This window comes from Pezoporus occidentalis, unplaced genomic scaffold (genome assembly GCF_034315485.1).
Source record: "Pezoporus occidentalis ecotype Australia unplaced genomic scaffold, CSIRO_AGI_Poc_V1 ctg222, whole genome shotgun sequence".
NCBI lineage: Eukaryota > Metazoa > Chordata > Aves > Psittaciformes > Psittacidae > Pezoporus > Pezoporus occidentalis.
This window is the reverse complement of record NW_026914095.1, coordinates 157676-169603: the sequence shown is the minus strand read 5'-3', so window position 1 is coordinate 169603 and position 11928 is coordinate 157676. Positions and strand designations below refer to the sequence as shown.

At 45.2% G+C, this 11928-nt stretch overlaps 1 protein-coding gene across 1 annotated transcript; it reads left to right on the top strand.

Annotated features, from left to right (window-relative positions):
• Window positions 1-344: 344 nt before the first annotated feature.
• Window positions 345-11349, top strand: SH2D4A (SH2 domain containing 4A). The gene is made up of 9 exons (XM_062620626.1): window positions 345-1088; window positions 1835-1994; window positions 2515-2674; window positions 4637-4702; window positions 5100-5238; window positions 6408-6624; window positions 7024-7154; window positions 7981-8201; window positions 9727-11349. Exons 1-9 carry the CDS (start codon window positions 914-916, stop codon window positions 9817-9819), a joined length of 1362 nt encoding a protein of 453 aa, XP_062476610.1. The 5' UTR covers window positions 345-913; the 3' UTR covers window positions 9820-11349.
• The last annotated feature ends 579 nt before the right edge of the window (window positions 11350-11928 follow it).

Here is an 11928-nt window from a genome sequence, read left to right as displayed (position 1 = left end):
ACTGACAGGAGAGCTCTGAATTTTTCAGTGAAACTCCTCTTGTAAATACAAATCCATAAAGCATAGCTGTGTGGGTGCTAGTACCGTGCTAGCATGCACCAAACATGACCTGTCATCCTGGGCAGGATCAGGGGTGCTCCTTCTCCCCATCCGCTTCGTCCTGTCATACAGGGATGTCCCATGCCAGGCTCACTGTGTGGGCAAGGTGCATCAGCAACACGTGTCAGACCAGGAGCTGCCTCAGTTCCTCAGTGACTGACTGTCCAAGTCATCTTTCTTCAAACCAGCTGCACTATTTGTGCTCCCTTGACTTGCCATGAAGCTGCCTTTAATGGACAGGAGCACCCCAAAATTCTTACTCCAACCTCAAAAGCAGAGCCGAAGGCCTTCCCCATATCTCTTTTGTGAAACAAGGCAGGCTGGGCTTTTGATCATCAAAGTCTTCCCCTTTGGAAAGAGGAGGAGCCGTCTAGTCATGGGTTCATTGATTCCTTGTCCAGCAGGAATGTTTGCTTGGGCACAGCCAAGCCGCACCTCTGATGACTGTAACAGGCAGCGCTCTCTCTCTTTTGATATACTATCAGCTGGGTTTATCAGAGTATCAACAACCACCACATTCAAGGACTCGTCCCTCTGGTCAGCTCTCCCTGCAGAGCGGACAGGGGCTGCGTGGGAGCTAAGCTCACCTCTTATTTCAAGGAATCTTAACAGCAGGTTTTAAGCTGCTTATTTACCTTTTTGGTCTGTGCAGGAAGTCTGAGCTAAAAAAAAAAGACAGAAGTATAATTACTCTGGCACGCCTGCATTCCTGCTCCAGGCTCAGGCGGGGAGAGACTCTTTCTTGTCGGAGCCAGGAAGAGAGCTGATCCCTGGAGATCACTGCCTCAAACGTGCGTAACTGAAACCTGCAGCCATGCTGAAACAGATACTATCGGAAATGTACATTGATCCTGACCTGCTGGCAGAACTCAGTGAGGAGCAGAAGCAAATCCTCTTTTTCAAGATGCGGCAGGAACAGATCAGACGATGGGAAGAAAGAGAAGCTGCTATGGACAAGGCTTCAGCAAAGAAACCTCTGCCTAGAAAAGGTAAGTCTTTGCCTGCCAGCTGCTTCCCCATCTGGCACAGATCTGGCCAAGTCAATTGCTCCCTAGAAATTAGGAAATAATTTCCTTAGAGCAATTTCTTCCCTCAGGGACATATAGTAGTCGTATTTCCAAACCGTAACAAGTTGGGTTTGCAACTGCAATGGGCTAGTTTTGACCAGGCAAGCAATGGTGTTAGTCCCTGGCCCAGACACTCTGTCCTTGACCAAACTGCTCAACAACTGTAGCTGGAAAGACAGAGTTTACTTGGCCCCAGGAGGTGCATCTCATTAAGTGTCCCACTAAATGGGGCCTCTGAATCTGCCCATTAAATAATCATGGACTTGAATGTCTGTCCTGGGGCACCAGATCTGCAAGGGGGTTCCCGTTGTGCCTTTAGACCTGAAGTCCCTTTGCCAGGATTACACAGTGTGCCGACTCCTGGGAAGAAGCACTCTTCTCCCAGAAGTATGCTCTGTTTGCAAGTAGGTCACCCTCACACAGTCTGAGGAGGATGGTGGTGAGTCTTCTCTGCCCCCAGACTCAGAATTGTGTCCTTCACTGACCTGGCTTCTTTATGGTGAAAAGAAATGGGAGGCATGTGCTGTCTCCCAGCCCAGCTTTCCCAAACTGCAGATGCTTTTGGAAAGGCTCTGCCATCAGCGGCAGCCAGGAGGGCACAGCAGGCAGAATACACACCCTGCACGGAGGCACCAAACAGCATTTGCCAAAGAGCTACTTTTTTCCAGCCAACGGGAAGTCGGTGACATGGAAGCTCGGTGCTGACAATGATGTCTGGGTCTGGGTGATGGGTGAGCATCCTTCAGATAAATCATATGCTGCCATCTGTGAAGAGATCCAGGCACAAAGGGCAAAGCGGCTGGTGAGAGAGCAAAGCAAGGAGGGCAGGTAAGCAACCTTCAGCCAGATGACTCGGTGAGCAGACATGGAGGAAAAGGCATTCGTAAGGACCCAGAGGCTGGAGTCTTCTCTGCAGGGGCTGTGGCTACCACTGTTGCACTCAATTTGCAGGCAAAAGGCAGAGGCAAAGGCTGGCTGCACACAGTGTTGGCAGAGACCAGACCCAGCCTGAGGCTTGACCTGGCTCATTAAGCTTCCTGTGATATGGCTCTTGCATGATACCCTCTGCAGACCACAGGAAATGCTAACTCTATTATTACAGCACATGATGAGTTTGGATTGCCACTGATTAACCAGCGGGTTCCCATGCACAGCAGGACAACAGTTACTCACCACAAGCCATTAATTTAATTATGCCATCTACCTGATTTGGAGCTACAATAGCTGCCTGCACATGTTGCTTCATTGTACCACTGCTCTGCCCATGTGCAGCTTCCTCACAAGATGCCCAGAGAACAGAAAGTGACTCCCTCAGGTTCTTAAGTCCTCTCTCAATCTTGCATTTCAGAGAGACTGACTCTTCTGTAACACAGTCTTTACATCTACAACCAGGAGTCCTAGGTGAGACAGATCTTCATGGGAATAAGAAAAGCACTGTGGAGGAAAAGAAGGAATGTGGGAGAAAAATTACTGCTGCTACAGCAGGGAAAAGCCAGGAGATCACAAAGGTAGTTTACCCCCTTTTTTCCATAACCATCACAAACATATGCTTTGAGATCTCGGAATTGCAGCAAATCCTGGCTGCTGTAAATAGTAATTTGAAGAAGAAAAGAAGCCAGCTAACTGTTAAGGCTTTTCTTCTGTAGTCAGAGAAGAAGCCATGCTGTTATATCCTTCCTTAGTACTAGGGAGGTTCAAGTGCTAGAAGTTACTCTGGATTCATTTGCTTCCATTCTCTGTGGGTAAAACAAGGGTTGCAGTACTTTTCCTCCTGCTCTGTGGCAGTTTTGGATGGCTTTGAGGCACGACCAGGGAGGGTATTCCAGGATCTTTATGTGGAAGGCCACATCCCTGAAACAAATCATCTACTTGTATAAAACCAGATGATGATAATTTTACCAGCGTACTCTGACATGTATATTTTAGGTTCTTCTTTTTCTTTCGTCTTCTAAAACAGTTTAACAATAGCTTATGATATTGACAGCACAGGACAACTGCAAATGCAGTAACTGCAGTGTCTGTTTTACTGTGGTGCTTCACTACAAAAATACTTTTCTTCAACAATAAATATACCTATACTTTTTAACTGGCTACAAAAAACCCTTTGCAGAGAACTGAGAAAAAGATGAGTTGAATTGACTACCCATACAACCAAAGCTGAACAGAAGGAACAGAACCCCCTGACAATTCAAAGGGAGAAGCCTAGTATCATTCAGCAGTGTTTTCATTCAGCCTTTTGCTGCTAACTCGTATGAGCGTACGTTCTTTTATTATACAGCCACTCCATATTTCAGTGTAAAAAGCACGATAACTGAAGGTTAGGTTTTGGCAACGCGCCTCTCCTGCTGCTCCCAAAATACTGAAGTGCATTTGGAATGGCAGCCTCCCTTATCAAGAGCCTCTGACTCACACGGGGTTTTCTTAGCACTGTTTGCTGAAGTTGAGCAACTATGTGGGAGATTTTTTTTTCCTTTCAAAGGAAGCTGTTAGTCACAGCTAATAAAGAAAAAGCAAAAACAAAACCCAAACAAAAAATCCCACCATCACCCCCAAAAAATCTAAACACCTTTCAAAGTCTTGCACACGGAAATAGAGGGGGTTATATATTGTACTTCTGGGTTTTGTCATTAAATTATTAATAATTTTTCCCAGGTTTCTGGGACATCATTGTTATTAGAAGCAGGGATCCAGACCAAAGATCCCTGTTGCATTTTCTATGCCAGGGGAGGGATTTTTTCTTACCTCTCTTTGTCTGCTGCAAGGGATGGGGGACTAATCTAAGAAAGCAAGCTGCTTCACACACATTTGAAGTTCCTAGTTTCCTGTCAAGGGAAGGGAAATTGGAAAGCCAAGTTTATATTAAATGTTAGCTAAGAGGGTGATGGGGATAAAAAAAAAGTGTGTCCTTGGTAAGCAGTGTAGTACAGTTAACTCGCTACTCACTGTGCCATGGAACGCAGCCTGGGTCCAATGGGGAAGGGGAGGGTGTTTGCTCAAAGACAAGTCTAACTGTTTGTCTTCAAAGGCAGGTCTCAGCTAGCGGCTGCTGCCAGGGTAGCTAGACTGGTTTGCAGGGAAGAGTAATCACAAGACACGCAGCTAGCTGGGTCAGTTTGACAAGCAGGGGTTTGCAGCACCTCAAACACAGCAGCAAACAATAACAGGCAGGTAAAGCTGGGGATGGCAGGTTCAGTTAAGGCTTGCTTTAGATGGAGGGAGGGAAAGGGCTGCTCCCTGGGAGCACCTGGAAGAACTGTTTAGCAAATCCAAGCTTATGATGATCTTGACACCCCTGAGTGGCATATTAGGCCTAATATGATGAAACAAATCAGTGCTTGTTAGAGAAGGCTGGCAAAATTTTTTAACGTAAATGTCATGTTGCTGCTTCTGCATTAAATACCTATTGCTCAAAAAAAGAGCAGTAGTCCCAATGTCACATTTATTTCTCACCACTCATTTCCTCTTCCCAGAGGGAAACCAGAGATGTTCACCAGATGCTGGCAGCCTGTCACATGAGGAAATGTGGCTTCCAACAGGTAAGTGGCAATGTAGGATGCTTTTAACACACTGAGCAGGGCTCAGACTTTACCATAGAGTCCCAGTCAGACTAACCTGACCCAAGAATGTCCTCACCAGTTGTTGGACCAGTTTTATCCATCATTTCCATGCTCTTCATGTATGGTGTGATGATTTGGAGATGATACAAAGCAGGTCAGGTTGGCAGTCTAGGGAGCAGTACAGGGAGATGATTTCTGGTAGACTGTTTTCCCTTACTTCCTCTGTTGTCACCTGCAGTAAAGACATAGTGTCTATATGTTGTTGAAATCAGAGGGATTCACAATAAAGAATGGGGTTGCCAGTATTTGAAGGCTAGCTAAAAAGCAAGGTTAAAACTAGGTTGGGACAAACCTGAACACACTGTTTCTTTCATAGATGAAAGAAGCACAGAGGAGAAATCGAGGAGAAGAAACCACAGTCCCCCAGGAGGCAATACTGCAGAGCCACCCCAGCTCAGAGAGCCAGAGGACGCTGCAGAAATTGGATGAGAATGAGCCTGAATGGCAGGAATCCTGTAAGATCTTAGATGGGGCTTGAGAAATCCTAGGAATCTGTGGGATCATCTCAGTCTTTCTCCTCACACACTGGAACTGAATAATTGGTTGGTGGGTGTACTGGTGAGAAATACAGCACTGCATAATATATCACAGCACTGAGTCCACACAACACTGGGACTAGAGCTGGGCAGGAAATGGAAAATTTTCCTACAGATACTATATTAAAACAAGCAACAAATAGAAATCGCATGAGTATAGCCAGGATAATTAAACTAGAAGCTAGCTTTTTGTAGGTCTTTGCAGTAACCGTTGCTCTCAAGGACAGGATAATGGGTGACAGGGACTAACTAAAAAGGGTTTTCCGTGCTTGACATCCAAGGACGATCCCACCTAAACAGGCTCCTGCTGCCCTGTGTCATGTAGTGAATGCAAAAAGATACAAAGGAAAACGGCAAACACATATTTTCCAGCATGAAACTTGCAGTAGTATCCATCACTGCTGCCAAATACTTCCTGAAGGAGAACCGGAGGCATTTTTTCCCCGTTCCTCCCCTGCTGCTCAGCAGATGGCAGTGCTGTACTACCAATAGTTTACAGTTCAGGCTAGGGGATAGCCTGGTTCAGACCAACCGGCGAGCTTGTTATTCCTGAGACTCCAGGATGAGCTGGACCTAGACAATCAAGGCAGTTTTACAGCAAAAAATATATATATATATATATCCAGTCAAGTTCTCCTCTTTCTGAACGAGTTTAAACAAGATCCCTTCCACTCTCAAAGTATGATCAGCACTTTCAAATCCTACAAAGGACTGCTTTAGAGTAATTCCAGCTGCTTTTATTCCATAGCCCCTCCCCACTGGCTCTCATGAAAGGTATGACAGAAATGTATGTCTGAGCCAGGAATCAGTATCTAAAACAGAACCAAGTAGTCTGTAAGTTCAAAGGGACCTACCTGGTGCTCAAAAAGAGCTCAGATGTTTAATCTCTTGAAGGTATAAGAACTGAACCCTGTTAAGTAGCAGATACCAAAAGTGAGGGGAGACACATGGCAAATGGCCTCACAATTGAGTGCAACCTTGTGAAACAGGTTATTCTTCCACTTCATCAAACAGGCGGATGGCCAAAGGGCAGCAAGCTTAAAACTTGCCTGCTTGTTCGCTCCTGTAGGATTCCTTTTTTCTTCCAGTGCAGAAATCCAAGGCAGCAGATGAGAAGAGACGCTCTCTTGCACGGCAAGCCAGGGACGACTACAGGAGACTCTCACTGCAGGGCATCCACAAAGGGAAGCAGGCAGATATTTCCAAGGGTGCCACGGCAAGGGATCGGCGACCACTCCAATACCCACCTCTCCCTCCTAAGCCTAAACTTCTACCTCCTGTGATGTCAAACGGGAGAACGATTCGGTAAGGAAACCCCTGTGTGTGCACTGTGGAGGGAAGAAGGGGTTAGATTCTTCTGCTCTAGCATGGGATGGTTGAGATGGGAATGGTTATCTCTCTTTCTCACATGGAGAAGACACCCCACAGGGAAAAATGCAGAGCCTAGGCTGTATGCCAGCTATATGCCAGAGACATACTTGTTCACTACTAAAATGTAACAAGTTTATTTAGTAGAGTATCCTAAGCCTAAAGTGCATACATGTTCTATGCTGAATGTCTACTGAAAACCATATAATATTGCTGACAGTTGCACTAGTGTAAGTTCAGGGCTGTTCTTAACATTCTGAACAAAAGGGAAGTCCTGCCAAGGACCCAAAAGCCATCGTTTGCATTTGATGCACTAATCACAGTCTTTTCAAACAGGAAAGAGGGAATCCAGAGGACAATCTCCAATTCCACTGAAGAAAGCATCATCAGGTGGTTCAGAGAGGAGCAATTCCCTCTCCGAGCTGGCTATCAGAAAACCACAGACACAATAGCTCCTTGGTTTCACGGTGAGTCCTGAGCATTTCTGCCCCAACCCAACTCTTTCAGGAGCTGTTCCTGCTAACATGGCTGCTGCATAGATTGGGCCCAGGAGCTTTTTGAAGATGGCTAGGTTTTCCGTTTTAAATACCTATGAATGTAGTTTAAATTCCCTTAGCATAATAAGAAAGGGCAAGCTGAAGTGTTAGAACAGAGGCCAGAAAATATGCCCTATATCTTTATGCCACTGCTTCCTCCCTGTACTGGATGCATGGTCACTCTGGTAACTGTTTGGACCAGGGTGAGAGAGATTTGGGCACACCTCATCCTCAGCCCCAGGTCATTCTCCCTCCATAGGTGCTCATCATCCATCACCTTTTCAGTCCTACTTCTAATGGGTCATCATGATCCCATCCATCTCCGCTGCTTTGGAAATACCTTTGATGTGGGACTGCAGCAACAAAAGAGTTATCCTCTTGTAACTGGGCTTTTAATGCTTACACAGCTTTCTGACAGGACCTATGGTCACTGTCTGCCCAGCCCTGCTGTACTGGAGTCAACATACAACACACTGCAATGCTGTTCTCTCTCATAATGCAGAAGCTGTCCTTTTGAGCCATGCACATTCATAATCATCCAAGTCTGGAGAAGTTACCGTAATGCTAAGTTAGCATGTTTGCTGCTAGCAATGGCAGTACTGTTCTTCCTGGTCTACTGGGCAAGGAAGCAGTGCAAGGGATGGAAGTGCCACGGACCAGCTTTGGAGCAGTAAAGCAGATTTCTTGTGAGAACTGTTCAATCCAGTCTTGCACACGTGTTTTTCTCCCTTCAGTTTTCTGGTTTGGTTTTGGACAGGTATCCTAACCTCTAAGAAAGCAGAAGAGCTTCTGAATAAAACAGTACCAGGGAGTTTCCTGGTCCGGGTCAGTGAGAAAATCAAAGGCTATGTGCTCTCCTATCGATCTGTAGAAGGATGCAAACACTTCCTCATTGATGCCTCCAGTGATTCCTACAGCTTCCTTGGAGTGGACCAGCTACAACATTCGACACTGGCTGACCTTGTAGACTACCACAAGGTGAATATCTGGCAGTGCGTTCATTAACTGCTTAATTGCCTCAGGGCCCTTCAAAATAAGAAAGAATAGATTCAACTGGTTTAAAGTAGGCGACCAGACCCATTTCAGCTGCTGTTGGATATCCAGCTGCTCCAGAAGGGTATACCAGCCTGATGGGTACATCTCAGGTGACTTAAAGCATCTGAGACATTTCTGACCTGACTCACTTACTTCCCCTCAAGTATGCAAAGCACCTTGCACTCAGGGCTCCAGTTGCATGCTGTTCAGTAGAAATGCTGGTAAGGTGAGAGGTAACAGCATACTCCTGCAGACTCCTCTTCTTTTATTCTCTCCATGGTTGTGGGGTCCTGGCAAGTTGGGTAAGCAGGAAATCCTGCTTGCCTCCAGCTTTGGCATGAAAGAGACCAAGGTATCTTTATAATGTCAAAGCAGGCAAGGTGTAATACTGAGCAAAGATAAAAAAATAGAAGGGAAGGAAGCAGGTTGGGAATTTTTTCAACAGTAACAGCAATACAGCAATATTCTCTAGCACTGACTGCAGTTACATGGGCTCCAAGGAGGGTCAGATGGATTATTCATTCCTTTATTGTAAGATCTTCCCAGGCACAGGACAATCATTTTGCCTAAAGGTTCATTTAAAATCCGTGTTTCTTTTAACCAAGTGCCTAGCATAATACAGACATGGCTAAACAAAATGGGACATGAGGAAAACATCTGCGCTCATTTGCTACATGGAGCGCTACCTGGGCTACCTGAACTTGCTTCTTGCATGGGTTTCACAGTTCAGACTGAAATTGTTGAAAGCAGGGGCAATGCAACTACTGGTACCAGAGCCAGGGGATTTAATAGATACGCAGTCAGGCTTTAAAGATAGAGCCATGCCCACAGCCTGCAAAGAACCCTACAGACCCCCTGCACTATAGCAGATAGGGGGAGGATGAACCCACTTTGTGAACCGCCCTAGTGGGTTCTGCTTATCACCCACGAAGTGACCACAAGAGAAGGCAAGTTCCCATCATGCATCTGCTGCCAGGGTGGAGAATGAGATGGGAAAGAGAGACTGTACTATCAGGGAATTTCCTTGTTAGAACAGGGCTTGCCTGAGCAGAGGCATGTGCTCATTCCAGTATCCACCCTTGTCTCTCCCACAAATGCAGTTGGGAGCACAGTTCACAACCACCCTGTCCTGCTTACCTGCATGCTGCACAGTCCTTGCTCCAGCACTTTCAAGGCAGGGCAGCATTTCACACCATAGAAGATGTGGCTGCTTACGAGACAAGTACAGCTCTTTCCAAGAACTGCCAGAGTCATGTCACTGGGTTACTGCACCGAGCACAAACATTGCTTTATGAAGACTTTGTTTTATGTGGGTCCCTCTGCAAGTTCCCTGGGACACTAAGCTGTCTCACACAGATGAACAAGACCACACTGTTACAGAGGCAGGGAGACTGTTGCTCACCCTGTGATGCTGTGATAAGTAGGGTCCGTTTGAAAGGTGGTGCTTAATCATATCCTTTATCAACAGGATGAACCCATCACTTCCTTGGGAAAGGAGCTGTTGCTTTACCCCTGTGGCCAAGAGGACCAAGAAGCAGATTACATCTCTCTCTTTGAATGAGCCTCCCGGTCTCACTGTGCAGCCCCATGCTCGTATTCACAGACTGAACTTCGAACTAGAGCTGTTGATGCTTACTTGAAATAGTTGCCATCAGTGCCTCTGTTTTATATCCTTCACAACAACACAGTGAGAGTATAAGTACTGTTGTGAGCGGTATCAACCGAGTTAATGGATGCATCAGCCCAACAAGCTGCAAAGCACTTGGATGCATCCTGCACAGTGGAGTGAATGAAATGATGAAGTAATCAATTGAACAGGGAGATACTGCCACGTATTTTCAGTGGGTGTTTGCAGATTTCCTCGGGGACTTCTGTATTCAAGCTGCCTTTTGTTCTTGAATGCCAGGTTGTGTGCCATCTGGGAAATAGATTGGTGTCTACAGTTGAATGAGATCATACCTTCCTGAAGGCACAAAACAACTTGGAGGGGGTGATTTATCCTGATACAGTAATTTGCATAATGTGAAGATAAATCCTGTAAAATGCTGTGCCCTTGGAATCAAGGATGTTCAAGCCAAACATCCAAGCAAACCCTCTGTGCCTTTCAGTGAAAGGTTTTCTTTGTGAAGAGGGATTTTCATGAAAAGTACATTTTTAAAACTCCTGTAGCCTCTGAATGTAGATCCTCACCCTTTTAACTTGTATTTAAGTCCTACACTAGCCTTTCTGCATAGAGAGAGATTAGTCTTTTGAAAGGGAAAGGAGAAGCTATATAGGAATTTGTATGAAAGACTTCCACATGCACAGAACCTAAAAGATGTAAGAAGCAGTGCCTATATCAGTATTAATACAGTTTACAGAAGAACCTTTGCCAGCAAAGAATGCTGTTTTGCAAAATGGAGCTATTTATTGCAAGTTGTGTCCAGATTACTGAGATGCATTGGGTGTAAACTTTAATATAGAACTTGTTCTTTCAACATAATATTCTCTCTTTTTATCTGTTATGCTGCTCTTTAAATATATACTTCAGAATACTGTGGGAGAGGCTGGAAAAATCACATAGCAAATGAATCCTCGCCCAGGTTCCCTCATCTTGGTGTTGCGCATGACAAACTGTACAGCTGAGGGTTGTGGTACAAATCTGCGAACCGTTTTTAGAGATACAAGCCTCAAATCGTGAACGAGTCAATTTGGTTTCAGTTGGTTTACTTGTTCCCTTCTTTCTGTTGGATCAGGGCTATTCTATTGGGTCAGGGCTTAACTTGAGGAAGCAGTCAGAAACTTCAGTCTTACGTTGATGTGCGTCTTGCAGAATACAGACTCAAAGAAACTGTTACAATCATCTGGTCTTAAAATGTACAACTCCGCTGATAGGTGGTTTCCACACAACGAAGGAGGAATAACAGCATTCCAGTTACAGCAGGTTTAAGTCTGGAGATAAAGCCTTAAAGTGAAATTCTGAAAGTGACAACACTCTGGCAATGGAAATGACATAAGGAGCTTCTTAAGGCACTGTATCACATGTATCAAAGAGATACTTGCAAAATAATCTGCAACAATCAGGAGAGGCGGTGCCAGAATATTTGGGGGGGGGGGGGGGGGAATCTCTCTTTCCTTCTCCAGGAACTGTTTCTTTTGAAAAATATGGCTAAAATGAAAAGTCACTCAGAGATCCTAGAGAAAAGTTAGCGCCAGTGAAGCATTCTCATGTGAAGAATGTGCCATAGCTGTTGTCCTGCTGGGTACTATTTGAAAACACAACTTGTAAAACTCCCACAGGGGCTGGATGACATGCTTGCTAAGATACCCAAAGTAACAAAGTGTTGAATTTACAGGTGTCAAATGCTTCCAATTACAGAGTAATATAGATTTGAAGAGGTCTCTGGAGATCATCTGTCTATCCCTGCTCCGTAAGTGCGGCCAACCTCAAAGATACCTTAAGCTGAGGGTTTAGGGAAACCCAAAGGAGGATAAATTAAAAACAGCATGGAAATATTAAGGTTAGGCTTGAAGCAGGCTATGATTATGAAACTCTCCTAAAATACATCGCTCAGTTTCAAATTCAGGTCAAGTGGGACTGTAGGAGCAACTATTATCTTGGAGCAGCTGAGTTACCATAGCTCTCATATGTATTCAACAAGCCATACCCGTCTTCTCCTGTTGTGTATTT